Source organism: Bos mutus, chromosome 29 (genome assembly GCF_027580195.1).
Source record: "Bos mutus isolate GX-2022 chromosome 29, NWIPB_WYAK_1.1, whole genome shotgun sequence".
NCBI classification, from domain to species: domain Eukaryota; kingdom Metazoa; phylum Chordata; class Mammalia; order Artiodactyla; family Bovidae; genus Bos; species Bos mutus.
Window position 1 is genome coordinate 22,526,424 of NC_091645.1, and position 20,105 is coordinate 22,546,528.

General features: G+C 39.0%; 1 protein-coding gene across 2 annotated transcripts in view; it reads right to left on the bottom strand.

The window, feature by feature from the left end:
- Positions 1 to 5,450: 5,450 nt before the first annotated feature.
- The window catches only part of NELL1 (neural EGFL like 1), a 1,049,219-nt gene continuing 1,034,564 nt past the window's right edge, over positions 5,451 to 20,105 (bottom strand). For both annotated transcript variants that reach the window (XM_070364999.1, XM_070364998.1), the window contains 3 exons: positions 10,865 to 11,041; positions 8,106 to 8,330; positions 5,451 to 6,390 (listed from right to left, as the gene is read on the bottom strand). In XM_070364999.1, coding sequence (XP_070221100.1) covers positions 6,340 to 6,390; positions 8,106 to 8,330; positions 10,865 to 11,041 — 453 coding nt within the window. In that variant the 3' untranslated portion in view covers positions 5,451 to 6,339. The remainder of the gene's footprint in view (positions 6,391 to 8,105; positions 8,331 to 10,864; positions 11,042 to 20,105) is intronic.

The following is a 20,105-nucleotide window of genomic DNA, read 5'->3' on the forward strand; positions in this document are numbered from 1 at the left end:
AGTCAGATTCAGTGATTTCCATTACTCTGCCTTACAGTTCATTGATCTGTTTTTCTGTATCTTGTAATCCAGCAGTCTCCAACCTTTGTGGCCCCAGAAACTGGTTTCATAGAAAACAGTTTTTCCATAGACCAAATAAGAGGAATGGTTTCAGAATGATTTAAGTACATTATATTCATTGTGCACTTTACTTCTATTATTATTACATCAACTCCACTTCACTTCATCAGGCATTAGACTTTGGAGGTTGGAGACCCCTGTTCTCATCTACTATTCATTCCTGCAAGTGCATTTTTTATTTCAGTTATTGTATTCTTCAGCTCCCTTTTATACTTTCTTACATCTTTTCTTTGATAAACATCTCAGTGTGTTCATCCATTTTCTCTTAAGTTCTCTGATCATATTTACAATCGTTACCTTGATCTCTTTATTGGGTTAATTGCCTATCTCCACTTCTCTTTGTTCTTCTGGGGTGTTATCTCATTCCTTCATTTGTAACCTGTTCCTTTCACTATTTTTTTTGCTGAATTTTCTGTGTTTATTTCTATATATCTGGTAGGTTCTGGGGTTGGGAGGTTGTGGGGCCAGGATTCCATGGTCTCGTGTTGGCCTGCTTGTAGGTATTGTTTCTTGACATGGCTGGCTGCAGTTTCCTAGGCATCCCAAAGCTAGTGCTGACCTACTAGTGAGTGGGGCTGGATCCCAGGGCAGCTGGCTGAGATCAAGGTATCTCAGAGTTGGCATTGTCCTGGTGGGCAGGACCAGAGCCCTTGGTGTCCTGGGGCTGACGCAGGCCTTAGGGTATGTTTTCTGGGACCTGACAAGACAGGCTATGGGGCTACAGTGATCCCAGTGCTCATGTCCATCTGCTACTGGGAAGGTTTCAAGGTCAGGGGAATCTGGGACTGATGGCCACCCACTGGTGGGTAGAACTTCTCCAGTCTTTGGGTGCAGAGCCCTGGGTGTCCTATTGGTCCACTGGTGGTCAGGGCCAGGTGTTTATATATTTGGCTTCAGGGTCCCAATTGTGTGTCGGCCCACTGATGGAAGGGATGAGATCCCATGACACCTGGCTGAGAGGCCCAGGATGTCTCAGAACTGGTGTTGGCCTGTTGGTGAGTAGGACCAGAGCTGAGAGTTTCCTAGGGCTGGTGCTGTCTAGCTGGTAGGAGGGCGATTTTCTTCCACTGTAGACTGGGAGGTCATGGTGGCTCCAGGGCTGTTGTCTCCCCACTGGTTAGGTGGACCTGAGTCTCAGGGTTTCTAGTAGTAGAGTCCTCAGGGTCCTGGAACTGGTGTATCAGCCTGATGGTGGGTGGGTCTAGGGCTGGTGGTCCTGGGGCTGGTGCCTACTCATTGGTGGGCAGAGTTGGATTCTGAGGTCTCTTGCTGCAGAGCCCTGAGGGGTTCCTGGGCTAGTTCCTGTCTGCTGGTATTTGGAGCTTGGTCCCGTTGGTGGACAAGGTCGTGTCCTGGGGTAGCTGTGGGCTCAGGAGGTCTTAAGGCAACTTGCCTACTAGTGGGTATGGCTTTTCCCCCACCTGGCTAATTGCTTGGCCTGAGGCATCCTAGTACTTGGGCCTACAGGGAAAAGCTCTCAGTGCTAATAAGCTAAAGGGAGGATCGGCAAAATGGCACTTGCCACCATCTGTGTCCATGTGGTAGGACAGTCTCCAATAAATGACTCCCACCAGTATCGCTATCCCTGGGGTGAGTTCCACTTGCATCCTGACTGTCTAGGAGACTCTCCAAGATCAGCAGGTAGATGTGACTCAGGTGTCTGCCTTGGGTCCTGGAGTATGTGAGACTTTGTGTGCAACGTTTAAGACTGGAGTCTCTATTTCCCATAGGCATCTGGGTCTTCTGAAAGAAAGTCCTGATGCCCTTCAAATGTTCTGGGGGCTCCTTTTCTTGGTATAAGACTCACAGCCTGAGGACCCTGATGTAGGGCTCAGATTCATTGCTGCTTAAGGAGAATCTCTGCAGTTGCAATTATTCTCCCATTTGTGGGTCACTCAATGGCAGCCCACTCCAGTACTCTTGCCTGGAAAATCCCTTGGATGGAGGAGCCTGGTAGGCTGCAGACCATGGGGTCACAAAGAGTCAGACACGACTAAGCGACTTCACTTTGACTTTTCACTTTCATGCACTGGAGAAGGAAATGGCAACCCACTTCTTGCCTGGAGAATCCCAGGGACGGGGGAGCCTGGTGGGCTGCTGTCTATGGGGTCGCAGAGAATCAGACACGACTGAAGTGATTTAGCAGCAGCAGCAGCAGCACCTGTACTTATGGGTCTTGACAATATCATAACTCCATCCCTCCCACTCATCTCATTATGGTTCTTTATATCTTCAGTTGTAGAAGATCTTTTCTATTATATTCTGGTCTTTCTCCTCAATAGTTGTGGCTATGAGAGCTGATGAGCTCAGGATCTTCTTACTCCACTATCTTGGCCTGAACTTATGACTGCTTTGTGTCATCCATTTGGAAGGAATAAGAAAAGCTCACTTGAAATTGAAATTTGAAAAAAAAAATCATTTGAAATCATGATGATGATGGCAGAGAGAAAACTGGGATGGATTGGGTGGTGGTTCTAAGTCTATGACAAGTTAATTATGAACTCCGGGCAATCTACCTAATATCTGAGTGTTGGTTTCATTTGCAGAAGTGAAGGTGACAAGTTTGATCAGTGGCTTTCAAGCTGTGCTCTGTTGATGTCTGTGTGTTGTGGTGGGATATATGAAGGTATTCTAGGTCTCCAACCTTTGTTCCAGGCAGAGATAGTCTTCTTTTATCTGCTTTTTATAGTAAAGCACTGAATAAATTTTATTTTTAAACCCGTCTTATTGCTTAAGAACATCTGAAAGCCACTAGAGTAGGTTGTTTTCACCACCCCATGAAAACTTTTGATGCTATAAAAGATTATGAATTTAAAAGAATTAATAGAAAAACTACCCTATGCAAGGCTCTAGGCTGAATGCTAGAAAATAAAGATTGTATACAGCTTAGCCTATTGTATAAGGAAAATGTGTATTAAGTCCTTAACAGTGACAATTAGTGTAGCGCAAGAAAGCTCAGAAGAGGGGAAGCTCTGAGACTAAATAAATATACACATTGCATATGAATACATAGTGTATTAATATACATCAATTGCATATAAGTATATGTAGATTACGGTACCTATATATAACATGATATATGTATATACATATATTTCATATGCAACCTAGAAGGAAATGAAGCAAAATTTATGTTTAATAGATGTGTCTTGTTAATATATAGGATTTTCATCTCCATATTCTACTCTCCTGAATCACAGTACTTTTACAATATTGAAAACTGAAGGGTAGCTACATAATTGCTTATGCATTTACCATTGTTTCTTACCAATGTGTATGTTACAGTTGCAGACAATGGTTATAATCTGTAAGGAGATATGTTTGTCAAACACTTTTTGGTTCATTAAATGGACATTCATTTCACACTGTAAATCAGAGCACAAGATTTAAACACTTTCCATCAGGAGATTCACCACACTTTTAAAAATAACGTTTTTCAATTTCTGGCTGGAGAAGATATTTCAGGCAGTAATTTATTTCAATAGGATCCCCTCGTGGATTAAAGATTGCTAGCACCTTCTAAAGGACCACATAATGGTGATCTTTAAAGTAAAAACTAGTCTGTTCATCTTTTTATTTCCCCAGCAGAGCTTAGTATAGTACTTTATGCATAAAGTACTCCATTTTTAATAAGAAAAATGTCATCAATTATTTCATAGGAAATAAACCTCTTATTGATAGGATTTGGCAGTAGTTTCAATTGTGCTACTAAAAATCAATAAAATTTTGTCAAGTTAGTACAGATTAAATTTAACTGAACTGAAATGAAAAGAAAATACTGAGTCTTAATGATTGTAGTTGTAAAACACGTTTTTAGGATGAGCCATCTATGCTAATGGATCTGCAACAAAGTATGAAAATATACAGATTCAATGAAAACTATTAAATTCTGGAAATTGCCTGGAAAAAAATGGAAACAGATATTCTAAAATTCATACCAGTGTTTAGTCATCATTTACACCAGACACTGGCAAACTTTTTTTAGAGGCAAGATGATATTTTTGGTCTTGTATCTTTGTTGGAACTACTCAGTTCTGTCATTTTCTTCAGCAATAGAGAATATATAAATGAATGTGCATGGCTCTGTTCCAATGAAATAGGCAGATGGCCAGATTTGATTCAAGGGACCAGAGTTTGCCAGCCCCTCACTTATATAGTCACAGATGATTCTTAATTTGCCTTTGTTTTTGCACTGATAATTGACAGCTATTTTTAATGGAGGTTCCCTAAATATTTTCTAGATGATTTTAAAAATCTCTGTTCCAGGAATACATTTAAATAATTAAAATAGAGATGTGTTCTAATTTACCACACTATAGCTGCTGCTGCTGCTAAGTTGCTTCAGTCGTGTCCGACTCTGCGTGACCCCATAGACGGCAGCCCACCAGGCTCTGCCGTCCCTGGGATTCTCCAGGCAAGAACACTGGAGTGGGTTGCCATTGCCTTCTCCGACCTTACTATAGCAGTAGTTGTCAAATAGAGCTTTAATTGCTATATCATAATTTAGCACATGAAATTGATCTCATGTGGTGAATTATATCGGAGAAGGCAATGGCAACCCACTCCAGTACTCTTGCCTGGAAAATCCCATGGACAGAGCAGCCTGGTAGGCTACAGTCCATGGGGTCACTAAGAGTTGGGCACGACTGAGCAACTTCATTTTCACTTTTCACTTTCATGCATTGGAGAAGGAAATGGGAACCCACTCCAGTGTTCTTGCCTGGAGAATCCCAGGGACAGAGAAGCCTGGTGGGCTTCCGTCTATAGGGTCGCACAGAGTCGGACATGACTGATGTGACTTAGCAGCAGCAGCAGATATTAGAAACACTTAGATGTAGTTCACTTGAAACTACAACCTAAGTTTGAATTTTCAGCTCAGATACGATGTCATTTGCAAATTTTATTCATTTTGTGTAACTCAGTTACTGCCAACTTTTAAAAATAATGATAGTGGCTCAAATAAAAATATTCAGTGTTCTAAAACAGCTACTGAATATATAAAAGTATACTTTCTTAAAAGTATATCATCTACCATATAAGATGTTGCATGATTTAGTAAAAAATATCATTGGAAAGGCATCAGGAGACCTGATTAACAATCCCAATGTGTTATAAGTCAACTAGATCTGAACAAATTAGTTGACTGGGATACATTAATTTACTCTTACGTAATGTAGGAATAATACCCTGCACCTAAGCTATAATGGCAACTTGTATGAATAGGCATGGAAGTCCCTTGTCAATTATTAAAGTGAAAGTCACTCAGTCATGTCCAACTCTTTGCAACCCCATGGACTATACAGTCTATGGAATTCTTCAGCCCAGAATACTGGAATGGGTAGCCTTTCCCTTCTCCAGAGGATCTTCCCAACCCAGGGATCGAACCCAGGTCTCCCGCATGGCAGGTGGATTCTTTACCAGCTGAGCCACCACAGATGCCCTGTAAGTTATTAAATACTATATGAAACCAATGCAGATACTTTCTCTTTCAGTGCCAGAAAAGGCTGCAAGCATTGTTGCTTCTAAATTGTGGTTTAAGATTTTATTTCATTTTGTTTGTAAGAGGGAGGAGAAAGTTCTTTTCAAAATAGCTATTTATTTATATCTGTGGTCTTTCCCATCTTTAACATATCATAATTGCTTTCAGCTGGTTTAAGCTGAATGGGGATCTAGATGTATCCAACAGTTTGCAATTTAAGATGCAGTTAGGCTGTACATACACACATTAATACATTTCACAGGAATCTGAATATTAAGTATTCAGTGGATGGGACAAAAATCACAACAGGCAACTTTATTGTAGAATTTGATCCAAAAATCCAGAAAAAATAAATAAAAGGAGCCAAGTCTCTATTATGTTTGTACACAAAATAAACCATAAAATACATCAACATTTACCATGAGATCATTTAAATGTGTCTGTAAATGATCTGATAAGGGAAACGTGATTTACAACACGGGAAACTTTTTTTTTTTTTTTTAACAATTATAGACTTAAGTGCAATGCACCATAGGTCACCTAGTCTAGGTTAGCAAGAATGAGCAACATGGTAGGTCCAAAAGGCAACCCCCAAACACCTTCCTTCAATGGAAACTTTGGTAATTATCTGTGGCTTAAAAAAAAAAAACAAAAAACCCAAACACCAACTCCTTCTTCATCATGTTGGATGGTTATTTTGTCCATTTTTCTTCTGCGATGATGAGTCCATTTTAAATACTTCAATTATTATGAAGACACTCCAGATCCACAGAACAGCAGACACTTCCATTCTGTGCATCAAGACACAAGCATTAGCCAGAGACATAGAATACAAATCAATATGCAGCGTCCACTTTTACATTCAAAATGATCAGCTACGTTTTGAGACCAACTCCATGAATGCTCTAAAAATGATTACTAGAAAAATGCCAGAAGAGGAGTAAAATGGAAGGCAAGACTTATGAGACCCTGCAGGGCCCCTCTTGTTGGGGTCTGCTGGCAGTGAAACTTCATATACCCCCTCTGAACTCAGACCATGTTTGAGACTCCTCTGTATTTCCAATGTGTTTGATCACACAGTTTATTCACTACAATTACTCTGATTGAGATTCTTTCCAAAATTAACCCTCTGAAAGATAAATTACCATTAATAAAACTAGTCAAAAATACCAAAAAGAATCTGAAAATAACTCAAAAATGGCTTCCAGAAAGGCAGGCATATTAGGGGTAAATACAGACTCTCTTGTGGTGACTATGAGAGGGAAGGTACATATCAATTATTAAGAATTCATGAGAAATCAATTATACCTATTAATATTAAATATGGACTTCCCAGGTGGCTCAGTGGTAAAGAATCCTCCTATCTATGCAGGAGACATAGGAGATGCTGGTTCAGTCTCTGAGTCTGGAAGATCAACTTGAGGAGAAAATAGCAACCCACTCAAGTATTCTTGCCTGGGAAATTCCATGGACAGAGTAGCCTGGTGGGCTATAGTCTATGGGGTTGCAAAGAGTCAGACATGACTGAGCAACTGAGCATGTGCATGCACACAATGTAAATATACCTTTATAATTCTCCTAAATGATTTCAAAGCTGACCTCAGAGAAATCATACTGAATACCATAGGTCTATATATTCCCTGGTCATTGTATTTGATGGGGCTGAAGGAATATGGGTCATAACTTTTACTTTATGACGTTTGATGTGCTTTTCCTATTGGGGCTGCATTGTAAGATGATACTTCTCAGAAAAAAGAACACACATTTAAAACAGCATAAAAAGGCAAGTTGAGATCCTTCCACTGATGCATGAAGCTGAAACAGGATTTGATAGAATCAAATGGATTAATATATTTAACATGCTTAATCATGGGAATTTAAGCAGATGTTTCAGCAGAAATTTAACCCTGCCTAAAGTCTACTACAGTCATAGTTCTCCATAAACTTAGAAGGGAGGAAGGGGTCAGTTTTTAATTTTAAAGACATGTGAGGATGCCTCATGGGAACTCCTCCAAAAAGACAAGAAAATAATCACAGTTAATTAAATCTTACAGCAGGAGCTTCAAGTCCTTGCATTAGGCATTGTGATAATTAAAGCAAACAACTTCACAGATTTATAGAACACTTTCTTCTAACATAGACAGTTGCCTGAAAGAGCTTAAAATTTTTTTCCACGATGAAAGTAGATCTTTTTTTTTTTTTTCTTTCCCATATTCATGTCAAAATAGCTTAAATCAGCCATAATTGGGCCTAGGGTCAATTGTTTAAATTCCATATTTTACAGGCAAGAGAGGACTATTTTGTTCCATGTTCATTTGGAATTTGCCTTTATACACAGTACAACTATCATCCAGTCAGACAGATTAACCTCCGGAGAGAAGCAAATGCCTGGCTGTGTTCCCACACCCCTGGGAACCCGTGCATTCAGAACTATCAGGAGTGGGCCTCCTGCAGGTGTTCACAGGCACGCGTCGGAGGCCTGGTTACCCTCAGGACACCCAATTACCTTGCATTTGCAGGTTGTACATGGAGATCCAGCCATTGTCCACACTGAGCCACTAAGCCTTGAAAGGCCATAGCTGTCCAGGCAAGTTTTTCTGATGTCATAGGCGATATTATCAGCCAGGCAGGGGTCACTGACACAGCGGGGACAACATTCCCCTTCCAGGAGAGTTGTGTACTCACAGCTCAGACTGGGGCAAGTCAGCGGCCAGCAGTCTACCTCTCCTTCCTGTGGAGAAGAAGTAAAAAAAAAAAAAGCCTCCTCATTAGCTTTCGGCACAATCCTGTTGCCAAAGTCCTAGAGAGGGAAATCCTCAGGAATCTCCATGACTGCCCTCACTGACTGCTCCTACTTTAGCATCCTTACGTGTATGATTCCATATGGGTATGACGTGCTTCCTCCTCAAAGAAGGAATACAGACATCATCTCCTCCAGTGTGCTTTTGCTGACTGTCTATATTGCAGCCATGGAGAGAGTTAGGTCCCATCTCTCTGTGCCAATGGCAACCCATAATTATTTTTTAGTGATTCTTATTGATCCTTATTATAGTTATTAATACAATACCAGATTAAGTTTTGAGCTTTCGGGTTCTGGGCTTTTCCCTTTATCTCCCTGATCCTTAGCACAGTTCTGGTCAATAAATGCTAATCAAATGAACAAAGAGATGATACTGGGCTAGTGTATAAAGAGAAACTTATTTTTCTTGAGGTCAAAGGAGGAACCTGAGTCACTGTACTATTTCAACAACATCACACTGAGTTGCTTATGTTAGATTTAGAACTGAGGTTGTGCAATATCAGGAGAAACATTTCAGAACGGTTTTGACTGTTCTGTCTGGCCAGTGATATGTCACTAACGTGACGTACAGTCACGTGACGTACAGTGTTACAGTTCAGATGCAGCGTCCAAGTAGCCTATAAACTGGCACCTGTGGCCCCACTGAACTGCACACAGCAGATCTGTTTCTCTGTGTAGTCTTCTGTTATCATGACACGTATTATAATCAATGCAAACTCATACTCAAACTCAGTCAGCATCACAAGATCATGGCCTTTGATCAGCTTCATGATTGCCCACGTCTGTCATGCTCACGGGGCTTCCCAGCGGTACAAGTGGTAAAGAACCCACCTGCCAGTGCAGGAGATGTAAGAGATATGGGTTCAATCCCTGGATCAGGAAGATCCCCTGGAGGAGGGGATGGCAAACCATTCCAGTATTCTTGCCTGGAGAATGCCATGGGCAGAGGAGTCTGGTGAGCTACAGTCCATAGGGTTGCAGAGTCAGACATGACTGAAGCGACTTAGCACACACGTCATGATCACTGTTACATCATCTGGGATCTGGCACGTGCAAATTATTGACATTAAATATAACCCGCTACATTCTCAAGTCATCACAAAGTTATATTCATTAGCATCAATTTTCCAAGGAAATATTAGGGTCTGGGATGGCAGGGGATACTCCTGAAATTCTGTAAAAATTTCATGTCTAAATTTAATACTCATTCTTCTGAGTGCTGAAGACTGGCTTCTTAGAAATGCAATTTTTCAGACTGACATGTGAGCTAATTCTATAGCTGTGTTGAGTTTGTTCTTGAATTGGAGATGTGAAAAATGGCTATGATTTGAATATATCTGAGTTATACTCCTCAGCATTAGGAATAATTAAGAAGGAATTATTTCTACTAAGATTATCTGCACATTTTCCGGTGACTTTAGAAAATCCAATGGAAATTTACAGCATGATGTCTCTGAATGCCTGTTTTTATGCAATATCTATAGACTGAATCATTAACTTTAGAAAATGTTACATTACAAAATGCAGCTAACAGTTTCCGTTACAAATTGACTTAGTTATGACTCAACTCCACTGGCCGTAATTCCCTCAGAGATAGAATATCATATTCACTATGATAATGTATTTTAACAGCCTTTGCAACATTAGGAATCTCTGTCTGTGGTATAATCTGAAACAGAAAGAACCAGTTCCAGAAATTAAGCTTTTTCTCTGAAATTTCTCAAACCTGATTATACCCTTAGTATCCCCATATTTAGATACAAAGGCACCCTTCATTTTTCTATAGGAAGGTTTAGCTCTTGAAACCAATTTTTCGATCCAGGAAACATGAACTGTAGTTACTGCTGTGCATTAAGTACTTTCTATGTGTCAAATACTATATTTGCCATTCACACATATCTCTGATCTTCACAACAGCCCTGCAAAATAGGTGCTCATCCACTTGTAGACACTGAAGGAAAGAATGATCAAGTGAAATGCTGGGACTTGCCCACGTTAATCACACAGAGCTTGTATGTGGGAGAACCAGGCCTGAATTCTAGGTCTCTATGGCCTAGAATCAATATCATTCCCTGGTATTTCTACTATGTTCTGTTATCTCTCATACTGAAATCTTTATTGGTAATGTCCCAAGAAATGAAAGACTTGGCTCTGTAAGAACTACAACTCCTGATCAAGGCCTCAAAAGCTTTCTGTCATTTGGGGATTTTTATTGTCCTGGATTTGCTAAAAAGTAGCAGTTGCAAAGTAACTTGGGCCAAATTTGTCCTATGTAAATGTCTTGCTTGCTGTTTTAAACAGTGGAACATGAATGCCTTCTGGAAGAGCATTTACCCCTGCATTAGCCACAGGACCCACACCTTCCTGCCTTCACAAATAGCAGGAAACTAAAGCCCACAGGCAACTGAGTTTGTAAACCCCTCAAGAGTATAAAGGACAACACACTCTGAAGGAAGACAGCATACCAGACACCGGCACTGCTGGCAGCTGTGAGTCCAGTTGTCTCCACTCCGATAGAGCTTGTGTCCATTTTGATCCAAACATTGGCTTGTGACCCTGGTGTCACACTCTGGGCAGCAGAAAAGGTCAACGCTTGGATTCTGGCAATCACATGCTGTCCGCCGGCAGAATATCTTCCCGTCCTGTTTAGAAGTGAGGTTAAGGAGGTTTCATCATTAGGGAAGCAATAAGCCTGCACTAAGAAAATTAGTCTTATAAACACTTTACCGAGCACATAGGACAGATTTCTGACAGTCATAGTAACCCCCTGGCCACCTCCCATTTTGCTCAAACAGATGTACACATGTATACTCACGTATACACACCCTGTTTTTCCCTGCCCTTGCCTGCAGAGCAGTCCGTGTTAACAGGGAGACATTTCTAAGTTTAAAAAAGAAATGTTCTTGAAACTTTTTTCTAAATGTTTCTTAAAAATCTTATTTCTAAGTAAAATTATAACTAAGCAGCTAAAAATGCATGAATGATCAAGGACTCGTTTGAGTGGAAAATCACGCTGCTTTACTTTTCCCAGTTCATAGTGAATAAGCTGACACATGCAAACGCATTCATCTACTTTTATCTCTGCCTCAGCTATCGGAGGAAGTCTGACTATACCCTTTTTACAAAAGAATTAACCGAGGTTCAGAGAGGCTAAATGACTTATCCAGCATCACAGAGGTAGCAATTCTCTAAGCAGCATCATTCGATTTCCTGGTTTCAAAATAACTTTTCTTCTAGGGGATAGTTTTTAGCATGTTTATTACAGGTGCCACCTCCCACCTTGAGGTGGGAGTTCCCCAAATTATAGCAAAGTATAATTTCTGGAGTAAAGACCTTGAATACGCATAAAGGATTAAAGGTTGATAGCATTCAAACATTAAAACAATGTTTTGCAGTGTTTCTTTCTTTTTTTTTTTTTAAATTGGAGTATAATTGCTTTACAATGTCGTGTTAGTTTCTGCTGTACAACGTCAATCAGCTATATGTATACATATTATACATGTATCCCCTCCTTCTTAAGCCTCGCTCACACCTCCCCTCCATCCCACCCTCTAGGTCATCACAGAGCACCAAGCTGTGCTCCCTGTGCTATACAGCAGCTCCCACTAGCTGCTTTATGCATGGTAGTATATATACGTCAATGCACTCTCAATTTGTCTCACCCTTTGCCGTTCCTCCCCTGTGTCCACAAGTGCGTTCTCTACATCCGTGTCTCTATTCCTGCCCTGCAAATAGGTTCATCAGTACAAATTTTCTAGATTCCATATGCACGTATTAATATATGATATTTATTTTTCTCTTTCTGACTTCACTTTGTGTGACAGACTTTAGGTTTATCCACGTCACTGTAAGTGACCCAATATGACCCAGCAATCCCACTATTGAGCAAATATCCTAAGAAAACCATAATTCAAAAAGACACATGTACCCCAATGCTCCCTGCTGCACAGTTAACAATAGCCAGAACATGGAAGCAACCTAAATGTCCACTGACATATGAAGAGACAAAGATGTAGTATATATACACAATAGAATATTACTCGGTGCTTATTTTTACTGCTGCTTATTTATATGTCTGTTGCTTACAGTAACTTCTCACCTCAGACAATGAACAGCTAAAAATTTAAGGTGAGACAAGTGGCCACCTTTTATAGTTAAAACTGCGTTGCCAGATATTTACAAAACCAGAGAATCTCGGGGCCAGAATATACCTTCAGTTCAGTTCAGTTCAGTCGCTCAGCCGTGTCCGACTCTGTGACCCCATGAATCGCAGCACGCCAGGCCTCCCTGTCCATCACCAACTCCCGGAGTTCACTCAGACTCACGTCCATCAAGTCAGTGATGCCATCCAGCCATCTCATCCTCTGTCGTCTGCTTCTCCTCCTGCCCCCAATCCCTCCCAGCATCAGAGTCTTTTCCAATGAGTCAACTCTTCGCATGAGGTGGCCAAAGTACTGGAGTTTCAGCTTCAGTATCATTCCCTCCAAAGAAATCCCAGGGCTGATCTCCTTCAGAATGGACTGGTTGGATCTCCTTGCAGTCCAAGGGACTCTCAAGAGTCTTCTCCAACACCACACTTCAAAAGCATCAATTCTTTGGCGCTCAGCTTTCTTCACAGTCCAACTCTCACATCCATACATGACCACAGGAAAAACCATAGCCTTGACTAGACGGACCTTAGAGGACACATAACCAAATTCTGACCTATATTAGTCTAGAGCAATCATATTCAAAAGTCATCAAAACCTGTGCTCTAAATTCTCCAATCTTGAAGAACTTACCACCATGGAAGGTATTTTACTCATGCAACTCTGTACAATTCTGACTGTTAAAAATTGGATTTTTCTTGCCCATCTTCACGGATCCTTGTTTTCATCCTTGATATTCAAAGACCTCTTCATCCCTCTATCACATTTTTATTCTTTATTCTTAGAAGAGAGCTATTATATCTCTTCTGAATCATCTCATCTCTAGAGCAAACATATCTAGTTTTTTTGATGATTCCTCATAGTTTTAAATTTTTCACTGTTGTTGCCACTTTAAAAAAAAAATTATTTTTATTTTTAATTATAGTTGATTTACAAAGTTGTGTTATTTTTCAGCTGTACAAAATGATTCAGTTACAAGTACATATATATTTTTTTCTTTTTATATTATCTTCTGTTATAGGTTAATACAAGATTTTGAGTATAGTTCCCTATGCTATAAAGTAGGTCCCTGTTGTTTATCTATTTTACATATAATAATGTGTTTATTTTAATCCATAATCCTAATGTTCTCCTCATTTTCCTTTTAGTAACTATACATTTGTTTTCTATGTCTGTGTGTCTATTTCTGTTTTGTAAATAAGTTCATTTGTATCAGTTTTTAAAGATTTCACACATGAACAATATCATATGAGATTCTTCTCTTAATATGATAATCTCTAGGTCCGTCTATGTTGCTGCTAAGGCATTATCTTGTTCTTTTTCTATGGCTGAATAATTCTGCATCATATATATGTACCACATCTTTACCCATTCCTCTGTCAATGGACATTTGAGTTGCTTGCATGTCTTTGCTATTGTAAATAGTGCTTAGTGAACACTGGGGTGCATGTACCTTGAAGTTCAGTTTTCTCTGGATATATGCCCAGGAGTGGGATTCCTGGATAATACGGTAGTACCATTTTTAGTCTTATGAGGAACCTTCAGACCATTCTCCATGGTGGTTGTACCAGTTTACATTCCCATCACCAGTGTAGGAGGGTTCCTTTTTCTATTCATCCTTTCAAGCATTTGTTGTTTGTAGATTTGATGATGGCTATTCTGACCAGTGTGAGGCAATACCTTATTGTAGTTTTGATTTGCATATCTCTGACTGATGTTGAGCATCCTTTCATGTGCTTTTCTGGCATCTGTATGTCTTCTTTGGGGAAACTGTTATTTAGATATTTTGCCCATGTTTTGATTGGGTTGTTTGTTAGATACAGAGCTGCATGAGCTGTTCATATATGTTAGAGATAACACCCTTGTTGGTCACTTCATTTGCAAATAGTTTCTCCCATTCAGTGGGTTGTCTTTTTGTTTTGCTTATCGTTTATTCTGCTCTGTAGAAGCTTTTCAGTTTAACTAGGTCTCATTTGTTCTAGTTCTATGAAAAATGCCATTAGTAATTTGATAGGGATATCATTCCCACTCCAGTACTCTTGCCTGGAAAATCCCATGGACAGAGCAGCCTGGTAGGCTACAATCCATGGGGTTGCAGAGTCAGACATGACTGAGTGACTTCACTGTCACTTTTCACTTTCATGCATTGGAGAAGGAAATGGCAGTCCACTCCAGTACTCTTGCCTGGAAAAGCCTGGGGACAGGGAAGCCTGGTGGGCTGCTGTCTATGAGGTCGCACAGAGTCGGACACGACTGAAGTGACTTAGCAGCAGCAGGGATATCATTAAATCTGTAGATTGTCTTGTGGGATATCATTAAATCTGTAGATTGTCTTATGGAGTATAATCATTTTCACAATATTGATTCTTCCAATACAAGAACATGAAATACCTCTCTGTGTCATCTACGATTTCTTTCATTAACATTTTACAGTTATCAGATTACAAGTCTTTCGTCTCCTTAGGAAGGTTTATTCCTAGATAGTTTATTCTTTTAGTTCAGTTCAGTTGCTCAGTCGTGTCCAGTTCTTTGCGACCCCATGGACTACAGCACGCCAGGCTTCCCTGTCCAACACCAAATCCCGGAACCTACTCAAACTCATGTCCATCGCATTGGTGATGCCATTCAACCATCTTATCCTCTGTCATCCCCTTCTCCTTCTGCCTTCAGTCTTTCCCAGCATCAGGGTCTTTTCCAGTGAGTCAGTTCTTCACATCAGGTGGCCAAAGTATTGGACTTTCAGCTTCAGCATCAGTCCTACCAATGAGTATTCAGCACTGATTTCCTAGAGGATGGACTGGTTGGATCTCCTTGCAGTCCAAGGGACACTCACACTCTTCTCCAACACCAGTTCAAAAGCATCAATTCTTCAGCGCTCAGCTTTCTTTACAGTCCAACTCTCACATCCATACATGACTATTAGAAAAACCATAGCTTTGATTAGATGGACCTTTGTTGGTAATGTCTCTGGTTTTTAATATGTTGTGTAGGCTGGTCACAGTTTTTCTTCCAAGGAGCAAGCCTCTTTTAATTTTATGGCTGCAATCACCATCTGCAGTGATTTTGGAGCCCCCCAAAATAAAGTCAAGTCTCTCACTATTTCCATTGTTTCCCCATCTATTTGTCATTTAGTTATGGGACCAGATGCCATGATCTTAGCTTTCTGAATGTTGAGTTTTAAGGCAACTTTTTCACTCTCCTTTTTCACTTTCATCAAGAGGCTGTTTAGTTCTTCTTTGCTTTCTGCCATAAGGGTGGTGTCATCTGCATATCTGAGTTTATTGATATTTCTCCCAGCAATCCTGATTCCAGCTTGTGCTTCATCCAGCCCAGCATTTTGCATGATGTGCTCTGCATATAAGTTAAATAAGAAGGGTGACAATATACAGCCTTGTTGTACTCCTTTCCCGATTTGGAACCAGTTTGTCGTTCCATGTCCAGTTCTAACTGTTCCTTCTTGACCTGCATACAGATTTCTCAGGAGGCAGGTCAGGTAGTCTGGTAGTTTAGATGTAACGGTAAATGGAATTGTTTCCTTAATTTGTATTTCTGATATTTTATTGTTAATGTATAGAAATGCAGGAGGTTGCTATACATTAATTTTGTATTCTGCAACTTTCTGGAATTCATTGATGAGCTCTAAATGGCAACCCACTCCAGTGTTCTTGCCTGAAGAATCCCAGGGATGGGGGAGCCTGGTGGGCAGCCGTCTATGGGGTCGCACAGAGTCGGACATGACTGAAGTGACTTAGCAGCAGCAGCAGCAGTTTATGATAGTGTCTTTAGAATTTTCTATGTATAGTATCATGTCATCTGTAAATAGTGACAGTTTTCTTTTCCATATTTTTATTTCTTTTTCTTCTCTGATTGCTGAGGCTAGGACTTCTAAAACTATGTTGAATAAAAGTGGTGAGAATGGACATTTTATCTTATTCATGATCTTAAAGGAAATGTTTTTAGCTTTTCACTATTGAGAATGATATCAGCTGTGGGTTTGTCATATATGGCCTTTATTATTTTGAGGAAATTCCCTCTATGTTCACTTTCTGAAGAGGTTGTTTTACCTTTTATCATAAATGGTGTTTTAAATTTTGGCAAAAGCCTTTTCATCTACTGAGATGGTTGTATTATTATTTATTCTTCAATTCATTGATGTGGTTTATCACAATGATTGATATGTGGACATTGAAGAATCACTGAATCCCTGGGATGAATCCCACTTGATCATGGTATATGATCCTTTTACTATATTATTGGATTCAATTGACCAGTAATATGTTGAGTATTTTTGCATGTATGTTCATTAGTGATATTGGCCTGTACTTTTCTTTTTCTGTGGTATCTTTGTCTGTTTTTTGTTTCATGGTGATGGTGGCCTTGTAGAATGAACTTGGAAGTGTTTCTTCCTCTGCAAATTTACGGCAGAGTTTCAAAAATATAATGTTAACTGTTGCCTAAATGTTTGATACAATTTGCCTGGGAATCCATTTGGTCCTGGACTTTTGTTTAATAGGAGTTTTTAAATCAGAGATTTGATATTAGTACTTTAATTGGTCTCATTATATTTTCTATTTCTTCCTGGTTTAGACTTGGGGAATTGTACCTTTCTAAGAATTCGTCCATTTTTTTCTAGCTTGTCTATTTCTTGGAATATAGTTGCTTGAAGTGGTCTCCTGATTGTTTGTATTCCTGTAGGGTCAGTTGGAACTTCTCCTTTCTCATTCCTAATGTTTTTTTTTTATGTGAGTTCTTTAGCTTTTTTTCTTGATGAATCTAGCTAAAGGTTTATCCATTTTATTTATCTTTTCAAAAAGCCAGGCTTTAGTTTCATTGATCTTTTCTATTAGTTTTCTTCATCTGTATTTCATTATTTCTGCTCTGATCTTAAAATTTCTTTCATTCTACTAGCTTTCACTTTCATTAGTTCTTCTTTCTGTACTTGCTTTAGATGTCAGGTCAGGTTGTTTGAGATTCTTCTTGTTTACAAAGGTAAAATTATATAGCTATAAACTTCCCTCTTAGATCTGTCTTTGCTGTGTCCTGTAGGTTTCAGATCATACTTTTTTCATTGTCATTTTTCTCTAGATATTTTTTGACTTCCTCTTTCATTTCTTCGTGATCCATTGGTTGTTTTGTAACATGTTTTTAGCTTACACATGTTTGTAAGACACATGCTGTCTTCCCTCACCCCATCCAATATTTGAGTTCTAATCTCATAGTGTTATGATCAGAAAAAATGTTTGATGTCAATTTCCTTAAATTTATCAAGGCTTTATTTGTGACCCAAGATGTGATCTATCCTGGAGAATGTTCCATGTGTACTTGAGAGGAAAGTGTATCCTGTTGCTCTCAGATTTAATGTTCTATAAATTGTCTATCTGGTCTAATGTGTCATTTAAGGCCTATGCTTTCTTACTGATTTTCTGTCTAGATGACCGATCCATTGAATCAAGTAGGGTACTCAAGTCCCTCACTATTACTATGACTATGGATTTCTCTTTTTATTGCTCTTAATATTTGCTATAATTAAGGTGCTCCTATGTTGGGTTCATATATATTTACAATTATTCTGTCTTCTTCTTGGGTTGACCCCTTGATTATTATGCAGTGTCCTTCCTTGTCTCTTCTAATAATATTTATTTTAAAGTCTATTTTGTCTGATATGAGCATCGCTACTACTATTCTCTTTTGATTGATATTTGCATAGAATACCCTTTTTCACCCCCTCACTTTAAGTATGTGAATATCCCTAAGTCTGAAGTGGGTCTCTTGTAGGCAGCATATATACAAGTCTTGTTTTTGCATCCATTCAGCTAGTCTATGTCTTTTGGTTGGAGTATTTATTTACATTTAAGGTAATCAGCGATATGAATGTTCTCATTGCTATCTTGTTAATTGCTTGGACTTGTTCTTGTAGGCCCTTTTTCTTTCCTTCCATTTTTGCTCACTTTTCTTGTGATATGATGACTATCTATTGGAATGTTTGGATTGCTTTTCTTTTTCTGTGTTCGTATTGTAGATTTTTGGTTTATGGTTCCCATGAGATTTTGATATAGAAATCTAACCATGAACAAAATTTTTAATCTGATTTCTTAATTTCAAATGCATTTCTGATATTCTGCATTTGCACTGTCCTCTTCTCTTGATTGCTGGTTTTGATATCAGATTAGTGCTTGGATATTTTGCTCTTTATGTTTGCCTTTTCCAAGTGAGCTTTCCCATTCACAGTTTTCCTGGTTCTAGTTGTGGCTTTTTCTATTCCCCCTAGAGAAGTTCCTTTAGCATTTTTTGTTAAACTAGTTGGTAGTGCTGAATTCTCTAACCTTTTGCTTAACAGTAAAGTTTTTTATTTCTGCATCAAATCTGAATGAGAACCATAATGGGTAGAGTGCTCTTTGTTATAGTCTTTTTTTTTTTCCACACTTTTATCACTTTAAATATTTCATGTAATTCCCATCTGGTCTGCAGAGTTTCTGCTGAAAAATCAGCTGATAACCTTATGAGGATTCCTTAGTTTCTTTTCCTTTCTTGCTTTTAATGTTTTTTTTTCTTCATCTTTAGTATTTGTCAGTTTGATTAATATGTGTCTCTGCCTTGGGTTTATCTTGTATGAGAATCTCTGTGCTCCTGTACTTGAATAAGTGGTTCCTTTTTAATTTTAGGGAAGTTTGCAGCTATAATCTCTTCACACATTTCTTAGGTCCTTTGTCTCTTTTCCTGTAGGGGCCTCTATAATGTGAATGTTGGTGCATTTAATGTTGTCCTAGAGGTCTTAAACTTTCCTCATTTTTTTTTTCATTCTTTATTCTGTTCCACAGCAGTGATTTCCACCAGTCTGTCTTCCAGCTTACTTATTCATTTTTCTGCCTTATTTATTCTGCTAATGATTCCTTCTAGTGTATTTTTCATTTCAGTTATTATATTGTTCATCTCTTTGTTTCTTGAATGTTCTAGCTCTTTTAAAAATTTTCATATATCTTCTCAGTCTGTGCCTCCACTCTTTTTTAATTAATTTATTTTTTATTGAAGGATAATTGCTTTACAGAATTTTGTTTTCTGTCAAGCCTTGACATGAATCAGCCATAGGTATACATATATCCCCTCCCTTTTGAACCTCCCTCCCATCGCCCTCCTCATCCCACCCCTCTAGGTTGATACAGAGCCCCTGTTTGAGTTTCCTGAGTCATACAGCAAATTCCCATTGGGTGTCTATTTTGCATATGGTAATGTAAGTTTCCATGTTACTCTTTCCATACATCTCACTCTCTCCTTCCCTCTCCCTGTGTCCATAAGTCTGTTCTCTATGTCTTTTTCTCTATTGTTTCCCTGTAAATAAATTCTTCAGTATCATTTTTCTAGATTCTGTATATATGCATTAGAATAGGATATTTATCTTTCTCTTTCTGATTTACTTTACTCTGTATGATAGATTCTAGGTTCATGCATTTCATTAGAACTGACTCAAAGGCATTCCATTTTATAGCTGAGTAAAGTTCCATTTTGTATATGTACCACAACACCTTTATCCACTCATCTGTCAATAGACATCTAGGCTGCT